This window comes from Aulonocara stuartgranti (assembly GCF_965226115.1).
Source record: "Aulonocara stuartgranti genome assembly, chromosome: 20".
In the NCBI taxonomy this organism is placed as follows: Eukaryota; Metazoa; Chordata; class Actinopteri; order Cichliformes; family Cichlidae; genus Aulonocara; species Aulonocara stuartgranti.
Window position 1 is genome coordinate 7,685,621 of NC_138956.1, and position 22,708 is coordinate 7,708,328.

Sequence of the window (22,708 nt, forward strand, 5' to 3'; positions counted from 1 at the left end):
AAAATCAGTACAGGCAATACAATAAAAACACAACATCCAGACTCCCAATAAACACATCCATGACTGCTTCATTAAGCAAATTGTGATAAAATCAAATTATCAATTATATTAAAATAATAAATATTAAAACTTTCACTATTTTTTTTATTTTAATTTGATTTCCAAGTTCACGAAATGTTTTAGTTAGTTTTGATATCTTTCAAGAGTCTAGTTTCTATTTTTATTTAAGTTAATAAAAAAAAACCCTTCTAATTCCAGCTTTTACTTTAGTTTTAGTAAACTATACTAAACCTTGGAAAGCACATATTTAAAACTCTTCAAGTAGTTTATTCCTTCTCTGTATTTACATTAAGATACAGCAAAAAAATTATTATTAAAGTGCACGTTATCCATATTTAATGTACAGGCTTATGATGTAATTGTCCAGGCTTATGGATTTAATTGAATGCATTTCTTACTTTTTCAAATGTTTGAGAGAATGTTTTTTAAATTTTGTAGAAAAAGTAAATAAGAAAAGAAAATTAGATGAAAACTGTTAAAGATTTTAACAAAAGAATGAACTGAATAAACGGGTTTGTAGTTTAACAGTTAAAAACAATGTAATCTCTTCAACCACTTCCACGGAAAGCGTTTTTCTCGGAGGTAGCGATTGTTTATCTTATAATGCACACAAAAACACTTAATGTCCAAGAACTCTAGACAATTAGAAACGTTTTAAAAGTATTTAGTGTTCTTTACAGCCTTTTTGAAGGAGCGATCTGTCTTTGCATAACTACGTTTCACCTTGCACTTCTACCATGAACTTTGCCACCTCTTCATCCCCTCTATCTAAACAACAGGCTCTGAAGTGCAGGCTGACACTTTGGAAACTCATAACCATTAACGTTTAGAGATTATGCTGTCTCATTTCAAGTTATTTATACTTATCTATCCAGAGTGGTACAAAAATTTGACTGGGGAAATTAGAGATTTTGTATTCTATATTTTCAGGCTTTTCAGCTCACCAAGGAAACAAGGACATTTAATAGTAACTTACAAAATTAATGTAGTTTAGCATGGGAACACTACATGCCTAAACAGAGTTAGTTATAACACTAACACTTGCACTGCAGACAATAAGAAAGTATTCAGTGCAGTTGTAGTACAATGAATAAATGCATGGATGTGAACAGACAGGGGAGAATTCAATGATTTATGTTTTGTTTTCTGTTTATATGTTTAATGAAAATCATGAGCTCTTTACTAAATGTTGCTTCTGTCTGGAAGCGAGGCCTCAGATGCTCCCTGTGGTCATTGACATCACTCACGCACATCAACATAATGGAACATGATGTGGTGTTATTATGTGTAAACAAATAAGCAAGTTCTTTCTTTTATCAGTCATTAACCTGCTAGCTCCTTAGTACAAAGTCTGTCTGGTGAATTTACAGTAAGTCAAAATCAGGTTTCCTGCCTTCTGTGCACACTTTTCTGGCGGCTCCATAGAATCGAACTGAATCCAATCTTCCAGCATTGTCCAAAGTACATGTGTAATGACGGCTTTATTTCTTAAGTTGGCAGACGGGGCTTTAAAAGGGTGTTCCCTCTGATTAGGCGATCAGTCGTCTGCGAATAGCCCAAAAGTTCATCAGAGAAATAAGTAGAGATATAAATAATAATTTTGTCGTCCCTAATATGTGTTGAAACAAAGGAGCCCGAGCCTCAAAATCATCGCTCATGTGGCTTGCTTGCAATTTTACAAATAGGGAATAATTAATTAATGAATCAATAATATAGGTGGCAGGGATGATTAGTTGGATTACAACAATCAGAGAAGAGGAGCAGGAAGAGTGTATGTGAGAGAACGGTGCAGAGCAAGAAGGACAATCATTTAGATTAAATCTGAACTTGTTCAAAGAGTTCAATCTTACTTCATGTATTTTGTAGCCATCATAATCAGAAAATTCAGACTTCTACATACACGGCACTGAGTCCTGGGGGCAGCAGCATAAGCAGAGAAGCCCATACCTTCCTCTTTCAAGCCACCTCCTTCAGTTCATCCAGGGGAGCATCGAGGCATTCCCAGCCGAACTCAGAGAGATTATCTCTCCAGCGTGTCCTGGGTCTACCTTGGAGCCTGCTCACGGTAGGGGAAAACACCTCATCCAGGAGGCACCAAAAAGCATCCTTGTCAGATGCCTGAACCACCTCAGCTGGCTCCTTTCAATGTGGAGGAATGGCGGCTCTACTCTGAGCCCCTGAATGCCTAAAACCTATCACTAAGGGGCAGGCCAGCTTGTTTCCTCCACTTGTATCTGCAATCTTCTAAGCTGCCAGGGAGTCGAATTTCTTGTATTTATTTTAATATAAAATTGTACATAAATTACTAATTCCAAATGTGTTTCCACATGGAATTTTTTTGGTTTTGTCTGAGAATTTTCAGAAATATATTTTATGGACAGCAAGAAATCTGAAGACTGAAATAAAGCCCATTAACAAAAGTTCCTGGAAATGAGACACGCATAAATTAATAATCTAATTCAACCCTTTAATGCTCCTAAAATGACCACAGACCAGAGTGATGGGCTCCCAACTCTCCATATGCAGTTTAACCCACAATACAAAAAGCGGTTTGATGAGAGTGCTGGATTATGGAGTTCAGGCTATTTCCTGCTCTGATCAACACTAAATTTAGATTTGGAGGGTGAGTCATGTTAAAGATAAGAAGAAAATAAACTGAACAACAGAATTACACAGTGTCAGTATACTGATAACAGACATATCAACCCTACAACAATTAAGAATCACACATTCTGACCTGCAGTGAAGAAAGTTGTCAACAGGTATGAACTGGTTGAAGGAGCAAGGATCCAAACTGCGGCTGATCTCGACATTGTCCCCGGCCAGCAGTCGCACTGCAGCTCGGTTCTCCTCCTCAAATACGTGCCACTGCAGAGACGAGCAGAGCAGCAGGAGGTAGTCATCTGCAGACGGAAAAGGACAAAAATGGGAGACCCTAACCCAGAAGAGGAAAAGAAGATCAACAAAATAAGAACTTAGAAGATCAACTCACAGAATATGAATAAAGGATTGGGTCTCATGGCAAAGTCCGGTATGTAAAACCACTTAATCACATTAGAAGACAAAGGGTGAACAGCTGTTCTCCAGGGGTAATCTACCAAGCAAATGGAATAAAAGGCATAGCACAGATTATTTTCATTTATATATATTTATATTTCCTTTGAAGTGATTTAGGTGATTACATTTTTTATCTTAGAAACTTTTTTTATATTTTTTTCAAGACATGGAAGCAAAACTGCTACAAACTATTAGAAAGATCCTTACCAACACAGAAAGCAGGAGGGATGCCGATGCAGAGCAGATACTGCAGCACCATGAGGCCCGCTGTAAACGTGCAGTATTTAGACCACACTTCACCAATCGCCTTCCTGCGTCGCCGAGACAGGACGGCTAGCAAGGCGCAGGAATGGAGCAGGGCGTAGAAATCCATCCTCTGACCAATCACATTGACTGCAACGATTAAACTGATCTAAGAAGCAGTACAAGCATGGTAAGAAGTCAGAGATGTGCACTTTCAGTTAAAGAGAAACAGAATGAATACTGCAAGCCTGAAAAAGTACCTCGAGTCCAAATTTGTAGAAAAAGAAGTTGATGAAGTACTTGATGCATGGCAGGATGCCATGATCCAGGTGCTGCCTGGTGATGCCTTGGAAGATAATGCTGAAGGGTGGAGGCTTCAGGCTGTTATTGAGACGAAAGTAGAGCTGGTGGCGGTGGACAGTAGACTCGAACACCAGCAGACCCAGGACCATCAGATGGTTCTACCACAGTAAAAAAACAACAACCAATAATTACTTTAATGCTATAATAATAGTATGGATATCAAAGTATTATTTTCTCTAAACAAAACTACTGCTAAGTAACTGAAATCTAAATTTCTTAAAGATTTTTGCCCTAATGAAGTTTCATGACTAGTAAATGACTTTAAAAGATGCTCAATCATCCAGGTAAGTAAATCTCCAAAAGTTGATTCTGTTCATCTGGACAACTTTAAAAGAGCTTTTAAAAGCAGGTGCACTCTTTTCTAAATGTTGGAAACACATCACAATTTTTTTAAGATACCAAACTTTGACATGTATCAGCTCACCCTGAGACAGGGGAGGATCCTGCCCTCACACTTGCGCAGTGCTCCACACCAGTAGACGGGGTCAACGGGCTCGATGTAGAGAATAGACCTCCTCAGCAACTCCACCATGTTTCCCTTCAGCTCTGCTCCATCATCCAGGCCCGAGCTGTTGGAGGGAAGTAAACCCTAGACAAGGTAGTCAGACTCATTATCAAAGCCTGTTTCTACCTCAGTATCAGAGATGACATCAGGACCATGTGACTGAAGTTTGTAATGTTTGTGCATAGTAGAAGAAATAGCATCCCACATAACTACAATCCTGAGTGACACAGTGGCAGTTACATTCACAAATTAACTTAACATGCATTAGCAGGTTTGACCAGAGAACCTTCTTGCTGTGAGGTGAGTATAACTGCACTACCACAGAATACAAGCGCAAAAAACCCCAATAACACAGAAACGAGCCACTTAATCCAACCTCCAGAGACTTATAATTACAGAAAACTCACAGCAGTGCAGTTAGAGGAGTAATCAAGAGGTTTGATGACTTTGAGCTGGTAAAACATCTTGCACACCACCATGACGCATGCCCACACAGCAGAGATGTTTGATGCTAAAGGTCGTAACCGTGGGAATGGGAGTGCAAATGCCCACAGAACCAGGAAAAGCAAGTTCATCAGTGAAACCTGTGCAAAATATATTAACATATTTATGTACAGAGAAGAAGAAGAGCTGGAGGTTAAATGTACCCTCATCAACATCAGCACTAAGTAAATCAATACTGTTGGACATATTTTTTTTGTTGCTGCTTTAATAACTTGTATTTACACACCTATAGAATTTATGCATGCATGATCAGAGCCAACATCCCACCTCTTGCAGCGATACCCAGATGATGCCAGACGACACAATTTTGAGGCTGTGGAGCTCCATCAGCCTCCAGCTCAGCTCCTGGAGCCTTCGAAACCCCGACAGACCCTGGATGAGCAGCAGGCTCGCCCGATCCACAATCACAATCCACTTGTCCTCACTGCTGCTGTGCACTGTTTCTAAGAAGAGGGGATGATACCAAGGGTAGGAAAGGGCATCAGACATAATTTGATCATTAACACTGGATTATATCAATGCTGCAGCCGCAGACAGTAACAGTACAATCTCAGTTATCTGAAGAGGAAACATCAGAACATGTGAATAGACTCCAAATGCTCTAAACTGAAAGAGTAATGTTTGCATGTGTTTGCATGTGTTAAAGGAAGCCAACGAGTTTCAGAGAGTAAAATTGAAAAAACAACAACAACCTGTGCCAGCTTGTTAATGAAAAACATTGTTGTTACAGATACTACCTTCTCCTGTCTCCTCCTCCTGCTCTTCTGCCCCTTTTTCTGAGGAGCTTTGCTGTCCAATGCTGGCCAGAGTCTCCTGACTTTTACCATTTCCCATCTGCTCCTTCACAAGCCTGACAACCACAATGAGGGTGTTCCATTTAACTAAAAAACTGCAGGAATTCAGTAACAAATCCATCGGCAGTTTTACAGGTTGTTATATATCCAAGTATACGTAGTAACTTGTCATCCAAACAAATTATGTTCCAAATTAATACAATACAGAATGAAGATAATAAAACAACAATGAAAAGTTTTACCGTTTCTGGAGCTTTTGAATGTTTTCTTTAATCCTGGGACAAAATGAGAATAATGACAATACTTGTAATATTTCAGTTACCTCAAAGCACAGCCAGATACTATTTTATTATTGCCCGACTTTTAATATTTTTATGTAACTGAAACATAATGTAATGCTCTCACCACATAAAGAAAGTTCATTTTGATTCAAATGCAGATTTTATCCACAGGCAGTGAATAAGCCGTGTGAGATGCGGTCAAATGTGGTGGATCTTTGTACAAACAATCAAAGTATTTGAACTGCGAGTACAATTAAAAATTTATAATAGGATAATTGCTACACTTACGTGTCAGATATCTCATTGACTGAATTCATGAGCTCTTCCTCTCTGTACGAAGAAAAGGACAAACGAGACACATAGTATGTAGTATAGTCAGTAGGCAATCAAAACGTAAACATTTCATACGACTTATTAAAATTTCCCTTAACAAAAAACCTAAAAACTCCCCTTCAAAGTTGTTTTGTTGTGCATCTTCTGACTGTACCCAGTGATGCTACAATTTTAACATCCTCTTATGACGAGTAGCACTTGAGCAGCTGCGAATTCACCTTGAACCTCAAAATCTTGCAGAACACAATCATTAACTTCTGTGCCAAACTGACCTGACTTTTACATCAAGTATCATTCGTGGTAATGAGTTAGGTCTCTGGCTACAATTCAACAATGGCTCAGGCGTGCAGGAAGACAACCCTGAAGGGAAGAATTTAAATCTGTTAAGGTGTTTTCAAGGAGTCATAGAGCTTTTTTATTGCACCTCATACAAAAAAGCCACAAAAATTGTTATTTCATTTATCTAGAGAGGGGGAAACCTATAATTACTTTTAAAATATAATAAAAATAATGTATTTTTTATATTTTCTAAGTAGATTTATCCTATTTTGACATACATGACTGCCTCATTTCTTTAAGTTTCTTTTAATATAACGCACCACATGTTCTTGTTCATATCGATATCAAAGGACAGAATGTTTTTTCTGAGCAGGATCTTTCCCTCCATACATTCCTGCTGTCTCACCTTGAAGTCTCTCTGACAGGTACGTTGTCCAGGTCAGTGAGAGTCAGAAAGTCAAAGTTAAAATAATGAAGCTGGAGGATACAAGCCAAAAGGAACGTAGCAGGAAGCAGAATGCGTGCAAACAGCTCCACCGTGTCGTACCGTTCCAGACCCAGGTCACGAAGACTGGAGAATCACATGGGAGAAAAACACACAACCTTATAACAAACAGCCAAGTCTGCTACAAAGACAAATTAAACAGATATAAAGAAGCTTCTTGCTTCATATCAAAATGGCTCCTAACACTAACAAAAATAAATTAATGAGTAACAATTCACGACCTACCACGAGTATATAGTACAAGACAAAAGACTCGAGTCTACACCCCTCATTTCTTTATATTTGCTTTCTAGGAGTCAGGCCTTCTTGCAATGTTTTAAAGTGCTCTTGAGCAATAGTTCTCAGGGCTTTCTCAAGGTCTTTCAATGTTTTTCTTTGGACATTGCCTGCTTTTTCATTCATTTTTGGTCCACTCCTTGTACCTGACCATTTCAGAGGAAAGTTTTCTCTTTATTAAGCCACTGACGTAAGAATCATACAAACATAAAAAGGACCAAACTCAAGGTATAAACCAGTGTCGTGTCTACACATAACTATGGAAAAACTCAATCTATCCTTTTCTACATCAAGTGTTGGGTAGAGAATATGACAGTGACCAAAACCATCCAGGTTTTTTCTAACCAAAAACTCAGGATGATGGGTGAAGTACAGGCTCTGATCAAAACTAGTAATTGCGCCTTCAGCATGAGGGACAGCTCTCTGTGCCAGAGCCAACCTAAGGAGGGGCATCAAACAGGCCAAGGAGGCCTACAGGAAGAGGAAAGAGAACTTCCTCACAGACCAGCTGCCAGAAGGTGTGAAGAGGCATCCAAGCCCTCAACAACTACAAATGCCAGAGGCCTCCCCCCCCCCCATAACCCCCGACAGCAGCCTCAAACCTATAGCCCTCACGTGTTTTGAGCGGATAGTGTTTCAGCACGTCAGAGACTGTCTTTCACTGTATTTACATATGTGCTTGCACATGTTTCCATAAATTGCAGCATCTATTATCCCATTTACCTAACAAAATATAAAGAATCAAGAAGTTTCTAAAGACTTCTGCACAATACTGTATGAGACTCACCCTTCCTCTGACATCCCCATGATTTGTCTGAATAGCCCAGACACGCTTCTGAACTGGTACATGTAGATAGCTATCAACACCACCATGGAGTAACCAACAACCACTGCCCAGAACGTCTTCAGGAGTCGACGCCACACATCATAACGGATCTGAGAGAAAAAACACAGTTTATAATTTCTCCTGTAAGTCTTATAATTACCAATTAAATATCCATCCATCGATCCTCTTTCCCTTATCCTTTTCAGGGTAAGGGACGGATGGAGCCTATTCCAGCCACCATAGGGCGAGAGGCAGGGTACACCTTGGACAGGTTGCCAGTCTGTCCAGGGTGTACCTGGACAATAAATATATACATATATATATATATATATATATATATATTTAATATATAAAAATTAAACAAAATAGTTCAGAACAGCCAAATTAGATCTTCATTAAAAATGACAGTGTTGCATTTATCCTTCGAATCGCCTTGGTATGTAAAACACCGGGCGTTGCTGATGTTGTCTAAATAGACATGTCATGTCCAAAGCCATTAGGCCTTCCTGTAAGTGCCTACCATCTTTCTAAAAGGTCAGCAGAAACATAATATGGGCAAGAAAAAACAGTAAAACTGGAGCAAAAAAAGTGGCTGTGTATGTGCTTATTAGTCATAATCAATACTTTTAACTGGAAAAGAGTATGGATGAAGAGTAAACAGTCTGCCTTTGTGAGCTTTTCTACATTTTATGGAAGATCTACACCCACTCCGAACATTTTTACGCACAAACAACAGCTGAATGGTTCACTGATGTTAGTTTAGGAGTCAACACATTATAGTGTAAGATGAACCTAAAATATATTGGCTTTATGTGTTCTACAACAACATTTTAACTATAAAAGTGGATTAACTTTCCACTTAGTGACCCATTTCAAAATCATAGATAGATAGATAGATAGATAGATAGATAGATAGATAGATAGATAGATAGATAGATAGATAGATAGATAGATAGATAGATAGATAGATAGATAGATAGATAGATAGATAGATAGATAGATAGATAGATAGATAGATAGATAGATAGATAGATAGATAGATAGATATTTTGTGAGCTGAGTAACTATACTCTGATATAAGTCTACTTTAAGTTAGAGGACAGAAAACTAAGTTACTAACCTGGTAAAGAACAACACAGAAGAGGAAGAGGACAATGTAGAGGATTTTGTATACGACCACCTGAATGAGTGAAACATGATACAATGAATGAAACAATAGTATTTACTTATTATTTGCACGGCTCAGAAACAATTCAGACTGAGATTATAGAAACAGACGGATCCAATGACGTGTGGGACTATGGGAAGGAGCATTTTCATCTTCTTTTTCGTAAATAAGGTTTTACTAGCAGAAGACAAAACACATGCTGATATTCAACAGTACTGAAGAAGGAAATACATGTGAAAAAACAACAACAAGAATAACAATAAAACTACTTTTAAACCTATTACTTCTAATACTACTACTAATCATAATAATATTCGTTTTTGACCATACAGAGGCTCCTAAAGATCAGTTTGAAAATATTTTTGGAAAACTCTTTTTGTAATACATTTTTGTTTGCATTATATCCGACTTATAGAGAAAGGCTCTGCTTTATAATGATACAGTATGGTGCATTTTCAGTGCATTCAAGGACGAGGTGAGAGTGCATTGATGTTCGGGGAAGTCGGAGGAGTTGCAGTTACAAAGGTGACTGGAAGCGCTGGTTCCGCTCCCTCACTGACCACAGACAGACTCTCTGTGACTATGTCTGCAGATTAAGATTGTGCAGCCTTTACTGAAAGCCGCTGTAACAACATCTTCATTTTTACAGGATGTAACTGGGACTTCATCTCACAACTCTGTTAGATGAGCATTACTAAAGCTGCTGTACGTTGCCGTATGTAGCACCATGGGCTGAAACAGTAGCAAGATGAGTTCTTACAATAACCATGTTAGCCAGAGTGCTCACAGCCAGTATCTGGTGAGCACTGGGCACTACATGTAATGAGAATGCAAAAAACATATTGAGAAGCAAAGCAAAAAATAGTTGTTAAAAAACTTCTTCCTGTGATATTTAGGGCCTCTGTTAGTAAAAATCTGCCTTAGCCAATGCTACGATGTTTAAGTCTGTCATTAGATACCTTTCCAGAGAAGCTGACCACAAAGAACATAGAGCAGCAGAAGAGGATCCAGTACTTCACCAGAAACCCCTTTACACCTGAGATCAGTTTCGCTACCAGAGGAGATGGCTGATTTTCCTCCGCTGGCAAGGTGCAAAACAAGGAGGCAGAAACACAGTGAGAAAGAGAAGGAGGTAAGGGAGGGCATTACAGAGACAGCTTGATGATTAAACTTGTCTTGTTGATGTCAGGATGATTTTCATTAGTGCCCAGGTAGGAGTTACATTACTCCAACATCTTCTGACATATAATCTCGAGAAAATCAATGAAAAGATAAATTACATGGCACGACTTTGACTTCATCCAGAGATTCTGCCTTCATGCTCTGCCCCTCCTGTCTCTCCTTCAGCTGCTGACGAAACATCAACCAAAAGCTGAAGGTGTAGAAGACCTGCAGTGAAAATAGTTTATCATAAACACAAAATACCCAAGTTTGTGTACTTAGTAAATATTAAGCTGAAGCAGACCTGTGTTGGGAACAAAAAATTATTTTAAAAAAATCTGTCAAAAGTTTTCAAAGTACACTAGTCTGTGAATACTGTTGGAAAATTCTTGTTTAAGAAAGATTTAAACTGAATTCAGTGACTTCAGACTGTCTGGTTAAAAAAACACAAATTTCCTTATGGTAATAAACTTTAGATGGAATACATGAACACACTGATAAATAAATGTCAGGAAGAAAAAGTGAATTAGAGTTATATTAGATAATAAATGTGTACAAAAAAAAAGCCAAACTACTATACAATAGTAATTTTTACTAAGTACATAAGGTTACTGTATACAGTAAGGCTCGTGTTTCTTAAATGACTGAACGGTAACACACACAAAAAACAATATAACCTACAAGCTAAGGTAGGTCTAAATACAGCTTTATTGTTTTTAATGGAAGCGAGAACCACAGAAGGAAATTACAATAGTTTATCAGGTCCATTCCTGCTCCTTATTACCCTGTCATGGCTAACCTTTGCTCCCAGGTGGACACAGGGTGCAGGGTGATAGCTGTTCAGGTCAAAGTCCACTATGACCGCCGGGGGCAGACCCGGGTACAACTCGGCCCGGCTCAGCCGGAGCCCGCTCAAGAAGCCCAGCACCACCAGCACGGTGCCATAGATGGCGAGGAAAGGGGCGGACATCATGGCATACCGCCTTCTGTCTCTCATCATCCAAATTATACAGGACCACACAAGCATGGCGAAAGTCAGCCAGTTGTTGTAGGTGATACTCCAAATCTGTATGCAGTGGATATCATAACAAAAACAACTTTAACAACCTCTAATGTTAGCTAGTTTTCTTTAGCTGCTTTTAGCCGCTTAGGGTGAGTTAGCTAATATTGTTATTGTTGTGAATTATAGTTATAGTTAACTTCATTTCGACATAGTGAGCCTGCTATTAACTATGCAAAGTTGCTTGCTAATCTTTACTCACCCAAATATGGCTGCTTTAGCTTCAACTGGTCAGATGTTAATTAGTCAATTTGTGATAAAACTCGTACGAAAACTAACAATACTACTAAGATCTAGTAATATAGTAATAGTAAAAATTTTTTTTTCAAAAGTCATGTTTTTCATTTTATTTTAGCTAACTAAAATGCCTTTCACATCTAGATTTAATTTTTATCTTAGTTACAGTTAACTATAATAACCTTGGTAGAAAATAAAGAAAATACCTGTAGACCCTGGGAATTTGTAATAAAAAGCTTCACAGAACAGTATAGATATATAAATTAGTCTTGCAGTTGTCTAAAGTATTGTAACTGTATAAAAAAGTGGTTTCAGAAAACAAATAAACCAGTTTCTTTAAAGGTTGAAACTTCATAGCTAATGCGTAAATCCTCCTTATCTTTGCTTGTAATATAATGTGACCTATACCTAATGTCTTCACCTGTTCAACACTGTGATGATACTGGTTGTGGCTGCTAAAAAAAAGTCACCACACAGAACACATTTATGAACCAGCATGATTATTTGTACTCTACCATCATGATGATAAGGCCGCTGACGTAGCTGTGCTTTTGCACCTGCTGACCAAAAATGACCAGACCACTTGGGCCTGAAGGTGGAGGCAAGGTCTCTGTCAGACTCTCATGGACCTCCTCAGTCTGCTCCTCCACATCTTCCTCGCTTTCTGTGTCTGGCAAAAGAGGGAGGGAAAGTAAAGAATGAAATGAAAGGGTTTAGTGAAAAATAAAAGTTGACTCTATATCATAGTGGTTTACATATTTACCTAACAAACAAAAAGTTCCCTGGTTCCATACCAAGGAGGACACACAAATCTTTTTTGGGGTTGTGTGAAGAAGGACATCTGTCATTAAAAAATCTGCCAAATCTATATGCAGTGACCCCTTATGAATAAGAGAGCAGCTGAAAGTAGCTTCTGCTTTTTTATCAAGTTTGTGTACCGTATAGTTTTAGTTAATTAAATATGTATTTAAGTTTTCTGTGATTACCATGAGACAGTGAGTCCTTGCCCTCATAATGTGGTAGAGGGTAACCGTTTGTGTAATCTGCCCCTCCTAATGGACATCCAAGACTGTCAGTGTGGAGATCTTGCCAGGAGTTTCCTTTGATCAAAATCATTGGCTGAAGAAAGAGAGCAAATTATGCTGTGTGTTACAACAAAACTGTAGGATAATCTCTAAGAAATTTTAAGTGAGTCCACATCTGATTGAGAATTCAGTGTACTAAATAGAAAATGCTAAAACATCCTCACCTCGTCAGGTAGATAGGTTTCCTCATCTGTGCTACTTAAAAGCTAAAAAGGGAAATCTCGACTTTAATAGGCATTTAAATACCAACTTGTAGTAATAAAACTATGTGATGTCCAATAATTTATTTAACAGCCATTAAGCTTTCAGCATGAATTCAGGATCACTGATATAAGTACCAACCAGAACGATAGTTGGATGCAAAATTCAATAATGAAGTTACCTCTTGCTTATCTCCTGAGATGTAGATGACCCTGGAGAAGCTTGGAGGAGCGTCTGGACTTTCTACTGGACTCTCACCCTCATCTGCTTCATCCTGAGAAGCACAATCACTATCAAAAGTCTGCCAAGTAAGTGAAAACCATGCGGACCAGCAATGGCAGAGTAGCGCTCAAAGTAATAGTAAAACTTGCACTTCTACTTGTAGTACTGTTGGGAGTGGCAACCTTCCAAGATAAGCTGGTAGAACCTGGAAATCTGCTTCCTTGGGCAACACAGTTGTGGAAGTTGGGGCAGAGATGTGTTACTGGTATGATAAAAGCAGTAGTTTTCTAAGCTCAAGTCACTGCAATAGCTGAAGAGCAGATAATGTATGCACAACTCTAGTGTTTAAAAGCAACTTCTCCCCTCGTCAGCCAAGGCAAGTGTTGCTTATTAAAATCCACCAGCCAGAAACATTTTTTTTAACCTCATTGGACTTTACACCCATGTGACTGGATCTTGTGTGACTTAAAATAACCCAGCTGTCTGCATTATTGTCTGTGTGTGTGTTTTGTCACTGGCTTGTCTTCTGCCCAGGAACCTGCACGAGTTCTGATGTGTGTGAGCGTGTATTTTTCTCATTTTAATTAACAAAAAACCCATGTTTGTCATTTCGAACCTATCCCATATGACTTTTGACTCTAAACATATTTAGTCTGACACACACACGCGCACCTTCTCTGTGACATGAACCCATTTGTGCAGCAAAGCCACTAGTGTGTAGTAGAGGAGTAGAAGAACCAACGGGTTGAGGAAGTCTGGCCAGCTGACGTTTGTGTGCACGCTAAGAGAGTGCAGGTTTGAAGTGTCGGATCTGATGACTCCTATCATACCAAACAATCTGGAGATGAATGGGAAGAGTAAAGGGAGAGAGAGAAAAGTGCCACGTAAGGCATATTTTTAGTAAAAAGAATTTAAATAAAGAAATAGAAGAACCAGACTGATATAATTTAAATATCTACTCTTATTTCTATACCTGGGATAAACATCTTCTGGTGGTATAAGCTCCTGGGAAAGTGGCAGCTGATAGAGATACAGAACCAGCAGGTGTCCTCCGCTGAAAATGGCCATCATCACACACAGGGAGCTGAAGAGCAGCATGCTGATGGAGCGGCCAAACACCCACCACCACACCAGCCCCAGGAACACCCCGAAGTACACTCCTGAGGTAAGGGAGGGCAGTATGATACCTGTACACACATAAAAGATGACAAGCCATGAAGAAAAAGGTGATTTAGGCAATACTCACCATTTTTAAGCTATAGTAAGCTGGCATGCACAAAGCTGCTGCTGTATTGTACCTGCCAACCCCAGCAGCAGAGTCACCACCACCTTCCCTGCTGTGTTCATGATAGCTGACAGCAGCAGCCTCAGTCCAGCTGCAAACACTATGAGCTTCTGGACAAATTGTGGTGGACCCGACTGTACCGGCAGGGTAGTAGTCTCTTCTGAGCTGTCAAAGGACGAACCCTCTATTTCACTTCCATCCTCTGACTCCGTGTCAGAGGTTTCCACATCCTGAAAGATCCATGAAACAATCAGCGCTTTGTTAGCTTAATGCAGGGAAGTCAAACCAATAGAACATTGTGGGCCACATACAGCCTGCTTTGATCTGAAGTGGTTCAGACCACTGAAACTCACCATTCTGTCATTGTAAAGACATTTAGCTAAACATTTAATCCCTGAGATGTCTTAATATAAGAAAAAAGAAGCACACAATAAATGTGTAAAATTACAGAAAAAGGTCTAGTTGCTCATTCCCCAGACTGCCCCGTATTTGTAATAATGTTTTTTGACTGATGACTCACTGAATGGCAAAGTGAGTCATCTTTATCAACAGAAAAAGCTGTAAAATGTATTAAAATACAGTTCAAAATCTTTGTACTCCTTCATATTATCCAAAACTTTCCAGCAGACTAGACTGGAGTCTTTGCTGGGCTGATTCTGGTCCCTGGGCCTTATGATTGATACCCCAAGGGTAATGTTGTGTCATAGTGACTATAGCTGTTGACAAGCGAGTGGTTACCTGAGGGTCAGAGGGCGGGATTCCGTTTTCATGGAGGTTGACCTGAGGCACGGGGCGTAGCAGTTTCCTGCAGAGCCTCAGTATGAACAACGTAGAGACCAAGAGGCCCACGTCTGGGAGCAGGAGACGTACAATATTCCCAGGATCAACCGAGCTAAATCTGAAAATACACATACATTAACATTTGATCTTCACTGATCTCCAATAGATGATACATCAATTTGTTTATAAGCACATTTAAAAAAAACAACACAGGCTACCCACCTTACAATTCCCAAATGGTAGAGAAATCCATCCCAGAAGCCACTAACTGTTAGAAAAGGGGAAAACCAAACAGCCATCAAGTTAAAAAGCATTATTCCTGTTTTAATTGGGTATTTCTTTGCACTGTTTTATAGTCAAATTATTTTTTTGGCTGTCTTTGAGGTCTGCTCGGAGGATTGGTGACATTTTATTATAAAAATTGCTCATTTATTGTGACCAGAGTTTTGTTTTCACCTTGTGGAGGAATGTATGCGAAGGGGATCTGCAAGAAGCACTGCAGGGTCAGGAACATCAAACTCGTGTAGATGATCAGCCGCAGGAACTGCCCAGTTTGACCTAAGACCAGTAGCAAGCAGGAAGCAAAAGTAAGTGCAATTACAGAATTCAGAACAAAGTCTTTTGTTCTGTGTAATGAGCTAGAAATGGTTTATGGTTTACCGTAGTGCAAACAGTTACGCCCATAATTTATTTGACCATCACATAGTTTGTAGTTTAACACCTGTGTACACAACCACAAGCCATGTGGGGGACACAGCAAACATGTGGAAGAAGGTGCTCTGGTCAGATGAGACCAAAATGGAACTTTTTGGCCAAAATGCAAAACGCTATGTGTGGCGGAAAACTAACACTGCACATCACTCTGAACACACCATCCCCACTGTCAGATATGGTGGTGGCAGCATCATACTCTGGGGGTGCTTCTCTTTAGCAGGGACAGGGAAGCTGGTCAGAGTTGATGGGAAGATGGATGGAGCCAAATGCACGGCAATCTTGGAAGAAAACCTCTTGGAGTCTGCAAAAGACTTGAAACTGGGGCGGAGGTTCACCTTCCAGCAGGACAATGACCCTAAACATAAAGCCAGGGCAACAATGCAATGGTTTAAAACAAAACATATCCATGTGTTAGAATGGCCCAGTCAAAGTCCAGATCTAAATCCAATTGAGAATCTGTGGCAAGATCTGAAAACTGCTGTTCACAAATGCTGTTCATCTAATCTGACTGAGCTGCAGCTGTTTTGCAAAGAAGAATGGCCAAGGATTTCAGTCTGTAAATGTGTAAAGCTGGTAGAGACATACCCTAAAAGACTGGCAGCTGTAATTGCAGCAAAAGGTGGTTCTACAAAGTATTGACTCAGGGGCCTGAATAATTACGCACACCCCACTTTGCAGTTATTTATTTGTAAAAAATGTTTGGAATCATGTATGATTTTTGTTCCTCTTCTCACGTGTGCACCACTTTGTTTTGGTCTTTCACGTGGAATTCCAATAAAATTGATTCATGTTTGTGGCTGTAATGTGACAAAATGTGGAAAAGTTCAAGGGGGGCAAATACTTTTGCAAGCCACTGTAATGTGGTATGCTGGAGCAGTTTGTCTTCTGCTCCACGTCTTACTCTCCCCATCATTCTGGTACAAGTTAATCTTGGCTTCATCTGTCCGAGGATTTTGTTTCCCCAGAGCTGTTCAGGCTGTTTTAGATGTTTTCTTGCAACATTGCCCTCTTATTCTTCATTGTAACCTGTGGTTTGCATCTTTTTGTAAATTCTTTGTATTTCCATTTATGAAGGTGTCTCTTTATTGCGGACCTCAACAATGATACAACTATACACGTTTTTTCCAACCCTTTGAATTGAAGGTGAAAATCTTCAATCGCATCGTGATTGTTTGATTTAAAATCCATTGTGGTGAATTACAGAGGGAAAAATACAAAATTTGTCTCTCGAGGAAACAAATGATGTATTTCACTATATATGTTGATAGAAAAGGTCCCGAGGTGTGACTTTGATGTTTTAATCTTTAATAATTAGCAATTTCTCTCCCTCTAAATGTTACCAAGAAAACTTTATGAAATTAGGACAAAATCTATTATTTTTATCTTTTATGAAATCACATATAACTAACACAATTACTCATAGACTGAAAATACTGAGTCAATTCAACTTTCTTCAAACTTTAACCGTAATTCAAATATAAAAGATGAATATGTAAATAAAATGTGAGCAGGACAAAATTTGTGACACCCTGGTATAAAATTTATAGAGAAACAAAAGTCAAAGAAAGAGATGTCCTGAAAGGCAAAGCAAGCAAACTGTTGCAAAACAGAATATTATGCAATAGTTTTTTAAATCTATTATATTGTTCTATAATTGTTGGAAGCCAGAATTGTATCTGAAATTAAGTAGGATTAATTCCACAGGTGTAGTTGCAGAGAAAAGTAGGTTTCAATAAAAATAGAAGTTGCTTTTATCTTTGCTGTACACCACGTGTTTTGTTGTCTCCTGTTCAACTCAATAATCATTTTTATTCCCCTTAAATAAAGCCGGCATGTTACTCTCTGAGTTCTGGGACACATATACACAAAAACACACAGTAATGGATGCATCCTGTGGTTCTCTTCAGACATTGTTCAGCAGAATATTGTCTCCCAGACACTTGGCAGTAAATTGGACTGGTTCTGTCCATACTTCAGTTTCTTTAAAAGAAACTGGACACTCAAGTCTCAAAGAAACGCCTGGCTCTGTCACAACTGGTCTAGTACAGCTATTTATCCAATGAAATCGCTTTGTGGCACTATTTTTGAAATCACATTCGTGTCACAACATTATTTGCACAAGTTCCGAATTTATTATCTTTTAGACTGTCATTAAAGATATTAATGACAGTCTAAAAGTGAGTTGCTGTGTTGCGATTTTGGCTGTATATTCAAATAAATAAAACAGTTCATAGTCTCAGGGCTAGAGTTCTTGTAATCAAAAGGTTGGAGATACAAAGCATTAATAGCTGACGTGGCTTAGCATTAGCTGAGCCAGCAAATGCGTTGTCGATGTTCACGCTTTTTACTAAAAGCATTGTTTCATAAAACACACACGTACACACTCTCTCCAGCATAGGTGGGTGCACAGAAACGCATGAGCCGTACACACACGATGTACACAGGCTTCACCACTTAGTCCAAGCGCAGTAAGATTATAGCAGGGGGATTTATGAAGCTGAAGGGTAAACAGTTTTTATATGGAGGCATAGAAAAAGAGCGAAAGAAGAAATGCTGTGAAAATGCTGACATTACATCTTTTAATTCCTTGCTGTAATTACCAGGCTATGTATAATTGATTTGACCATTCAAACCACTTCCCCTTTACAAAGTACTTTGAGGGAGGGATACATATACTTTAATTCATCAGAATGCTGTGATCAATACAGAGAAGGCAGACACACACACATGCTGTAGACATATATACATCGCACACAGGTTGATTTACTTGCGCTGGTCTTTACATTTCTTTTACTTCACATCAGATTACTTGATTTCTCCTACTTTTGCACATACGTCATGTGAAACTGTGTCTGCTCTTTAAACTAAGTTTAAAAAAAAGGGAAAGGCAACCAGCGAAAACACAAAATACAAGTTTGAAATGATAAGTAGGTAAGTAACATCACAAAACTGTACATAAATTAGCGTAAAATAAATTAAAAAAATTAAATGGCATAAAAAACAATGCAAAAAGCAGTTAAGATAGAGACTAAACTAAAATAAGCAAATATATAAATTCCTAGTTATATGAATTTATATATAATGATCAAGTAATACCAGCCTGACCTTGCGAAAACAAAAAAGTATTTGCCCAAACCTCAAAGCACTGCTAATTGTTTGGAGTATGATTTGTCACACAGAGACTGTATAACTGTGGATGTCCTGTTCCATCGAATCATCGCCTGAACTGAACAGAAGCATGAACTGACTAAACGGCCTCAACATGCCAAAATTAAAAGAAGCCACAAGAAAGAAGGTGAGTGAATGACGTCAGGGTCATGAAGCTAATTCTAAATTTCTAAAAATGTATCTTAATTTTTATCAGTTTTAACCAAACATTTTAATCGTTAAAATAAGATGCCAGATCAATATTAGGTTTGAATGCCACAGAGCATTTGGTGTACAAATATGTGGAACCGCAAATTTTATACAACACATCACAAGAAATGTTTCTTAAAGTGAAAGCATTTTCTCTAACCCACGATTGTAGGAAATGAACATTGTTTTTCTACAATTACCTGGTACATGCTGGAATAATCTTATAAGCTTAAAGTTCAGGCAAAAAAGACTGAATCACTGATGTTGTTTAGATTTGAATCAAGTTTGAACCAAGACCTTTACATTATGATTCAGAGCAACAACATGCCAGATGACATCATTAGCCTCTGGAGCCCCTCTCACCTTTCATGGTGACCAGACTCGGGTTCGGCAGCAGCGGTAAGATGAGCAAAAACAGGAAATATACCAGTGACAGACCATTATAGCGGAAAGATGAAGCTGAGAAGCAGAGGGGAAAAAACACAATGGGTCTGAGAGAAATTCAAAGAAAAAGAGTATTTTTTATAAGGCACAGCATGCTTCTTTTTAATGTTAATTATTATGTAAACTCTAAAATACTCGTAATGTTTCATCTAAGGTAGCAGGTACACATCACAACAGTAAAACACACATAATGAAACAAAGGCTAAAAGAATAAACTGTGTCTAGTATACCTTTGATTTTTTTTTTATAGTATAACAATTTATAAAACCTGGCTGAAAGGGTTGTTCTGGGTTGTCTATCCACATCAGTATGACTACTCTGCTTATAGTAACAGCACTGAGTGTATACTACTTAACAGAAGCCCTATCATTTTCCTGTTATTCTTGCCCATTTGATAAGCAAAGGTGCACTTTATGCATAATTAAATTAACCCCAACCTAAAGTTGTTTTTAAAAAAAAGGTTACACACTTCTGGGGTGATTTCTTATGTGTAGGAAAAATCCCTGGTAAGCTGTTATTACCATTAATATAAGCCATTATATTTGTTTTAGCAAGGAAACCTTAGTTAACAAAGCTGGTTAAAGATGCTGATGGTTTTCGATTGGTTTGCTCTATGCTGGAAAAGACCTGAGTTCAACAAGTAGACCTAAAATATTTTGGAACAGGAATAAATATTAATTTAGTTGACTAATTTAAAAAAGCCCTACAATTCAGCTAATATTTTGGTACTGCTGCTGGATGATTTGTTAGAATCTTAAAGAATATTGCTTAATACTGACTACCTCATACCTAACCTCAAATATGATACATTCATTTTAAACAACATTATAACAGCAAAATGAGAACATTTATGCCAGCAGAAATATCAACAAATGATAATCAAAATGCTCCTAAGCAGCAAGCACAGGTTAAGTGTTAACCTTACCCTGTAGCACATAGGGCCGTTATGTGCATGTTTCACTTAAACAGTTTACACGATGGTGGGTACAGAAATACTGCTCAGATAGGAGTAACTGTTTTTCATCAGCACGGTCTACCTCAGGTTTAATCTGGCAGCACATTGCTTCTCACAAATTGTTTTTGTGTCTCGATAATATGCTGCAACAAGGGTTCACCAGTAGCTTTTACCCAACTTATGCTGTGTTAACAGATATGCAACCTTTAGTAAACACCTGAAGATTCTTGCCATGTAAACTTTTACACCCAAAAATCTGAAACCGCGTCTATTACATATCCCTATAAACCCCACTATCTCCGGACAAAACCACCAACACCAGCAGTAAAAATAAATAAAAATTAAATAAACATACAGACATCAACTCACCAGTGAGCAGGAGCAGGGGTAGTAACAAGTTATACAGCATCCCAACCACAAGGTCCCCCGCCATGTCCTCCTCCGTGTGTCAGAGACACCCAAACTGCTCCTTCAGATGCTCTCACTCGCTGGATGTCTGCATAAATAAGTAAGTGACTTAGTTATGTGGAGGGAAATTCCAGCCCGCTCACATATTTGTCAGAAGAGAACTCATGTTGCCTCAATCAAAGTATCTTATAGTACAGCAAAGAAAAAAATAACACGAGGACGAGAAGCAGTGCGATTAAAAAACACAGCAGATTCAAATATTGTGTGCGGATAATGACTCCCTTTGCTCTTCGCTTGTGTTTCTGTCACACCCTCCTTTCCGCCTCCTCCTCACCTCCCTCTTCTTTCCCTTTCTCTCTCTCTGTCTCTCTCCCAGACATAATGGGTTGTAACCCAGCATCTCTGTTACTATCCTCATATTGTAGCTAATCTCACTCAGGAGAATATCCACTATCGTTGCTTCACTGTAAAACACGCTTGCAGAATTACACAAAAGCAGACGAACACCAAAGTGCAGCAGTGATTTTTGTGTGACTCTGCTGAAAGATGTCATTGGGGAGTATTATAAGTTTCTGCATGTGCAAGTTGCATCCATGCCTTCATTCTTGCATTGTATTCGAACTAGTGTATCCCAGAATCTTCTCTATCTGATATATGTGAAACCCATACAGATACTCTCATATCTCGTTGTTTGTTTCCTTAAAGCCGCGTCAGGCTGGCTCATCATATTTGCACTGAGGGGTGAAGGGAAGTGTATCTAATATTCATGGATGTGAGGCCATTAAAGAGCTGGTGTGACTACAGAGGGATGATCAATGCAAGGACTTACAATGCAATAACATTAACTTTGTTCTAAATATAAGAGAAAGGCTGGGGGAGAAAAATCCAGTATGATCTTTTTGTGTTTCAAATGATAGTTTTGGCAACATAAATAATGTAAATGTGTTAAAATAGCCTCTTCCAGGACTATTAGTAGAGTGAGACTGGAAAAGCACTTTATTAGCATTTAATTAACCGTGGCACAGGTTTGAGGAAGCAACAGCGTTTATGCATTATGTAGTGTAAAATTATGTTCATTTAATTTAAATTGCAGTATTGTAAAGTTTAAGGATTTGCAGGAATGCAGGAATTTGCTGTGTATAAGAACAGGAAAAAAAAGAAATACCAGCTTCTTAAATAAAAAAAGATAACTTAAAACATTAAAAGTAGTAGTTGTTGTCCTAAAATGTCACAGTTTTCTTCTTGTTTATATATTGCAAGGAATCAACACTTTGTATAGCAGGTCAATCTATGTGTGATATTTTAATCAAATTCATACAGCATCCTCTGAGTTTTAGCGGGGTACTGAGTGTGAATCTTATTTTCTCCGTGTAAAGCAAAGCAGCAGAAATGATATTTGTGAATAGAGGTCACATTTTGGTCTTTAAATAATCACTCAAGTTGTTTTTTCAAGCAAACTTTAAACTTTCCTTTTCTTTATTTTACATGGTAAAGATTCAAATAAGGGCATTTGAGTGTTCAGACAAAAGAGATGCCACCTCTCTAGGAAATTGTATTGGACCTTTTTTTTTTTAAATTTTATGGACTAAGCAATAACCAATAATG

The 22,708-nt window shown here is 38.4% G+C and overlaps 1 protein-coding gene across 1 annotated transcript in view; it reads right to left on the bottom strand.

Annotated features, from left to right (window-relative positions):
• The window catches only part of LOC309697701 (piezo-type mechanosensitive ion channel component 2), a gene marked incomplete at its 5' end in the record, with an annotated part of 34,364 nt that extends 13,236 nt beyond the window's left edge, over window positions 1-21,128 (bottom strand). The window contains 28 exons of the mRNA XM_082519819.1: window positions 2,798-2,963; window positions 3,053-3,154; window positions 3,325-3,529; window positions 3,621-3,821; window positions 4,148-4,312; window positions 4,636-4,812; window positions 5,000-5,175; window positions 5,470-5,582; window positions 5,769-5,801; window positions 6,096-6,137; window positions 6,826-6,990; window positions 7,988-8,136; window positions 9,147-9,206; window positions 10,154-10,275; window positions 10,475-10,583; window positions 11,155-11,421; window positions 12,168-12,322; window positions 12,639-12,771; window positions 12,902-12,943; window positions 13,120-13,212; window positions 13,833-13,998; window positions 14,134-14,347; window positions 14,459-14,675; window positions 15,184-15,343; window positions 15,448-15,493; window positions 15,682-15,783; window positions 19,660-19,755; window positions 21,065-21,128. Coding sequence (XP_082375945.1) covers window positions 2,798-2,963; window positions 3,053-3,154; window positions 3,325-3,529; window positions 3,621-3,821; window positions 4,148-4,312; window positions 4,636-4,812; window positions 5,000-5,175; window positions 5,470-5,582; window positions 5,769-5,801; window positions 6,096-6,137; window positions 6,826-6,990; window positions 7,988-8,136; window positions 9,147-9,206; window positions 10,154-10,275; window positions 10,475-10,583; window positions 11,155-11,421; window positions 12,168-12,322; window positions 12,639-12,771; window positions 12,902-12,943; window positions 13,120-13,212; window positions 13,833-13,998; window positions 14,134-14,347; window positions 14,459-14,675; window positions 15,184-15,343; window positions 15,448-15,493; window positions 15,682-15,783; window positions 19,660-19,755; window positions 21,065-21,128 — 3,740 coding nt within the window. The remainder of the gene's footprint in view (window positions 1-2,797; window positions 2,964-3,052; window positions 3,155-3,324; window positions 3,530-3,620; window positions 3,822-4,147; window positions 4,313-4,635; window positions 4,813-4,999; window positions 5,176-5,469; window positions 5,583-5,768; window positions 5,802-6,095; window positions 6,138-6,825; window positions 6,991-7,987; window positions 8,137-9,146; window positions 9,207-10,153; window positions 10,276-10,474; window positions 10,584-11,154; window positions 11,422-12,167; window positions 12,323-12,638; window positions 12,772-12,901; window positions 12,944-13,119; window positions 13,213-13,832; window positions 13,999-14,133; window positions 14,348-14,458; window positions 14,676-15,183; window positions 15,344-15,447; window positions 15,494-15,681; window positions 15,784-19,659; window positions 19,756-21,064) is intronic.
• Between the last annotated feature and the right edge of the window lie 1,580 nt (window positions 21,129-22,708).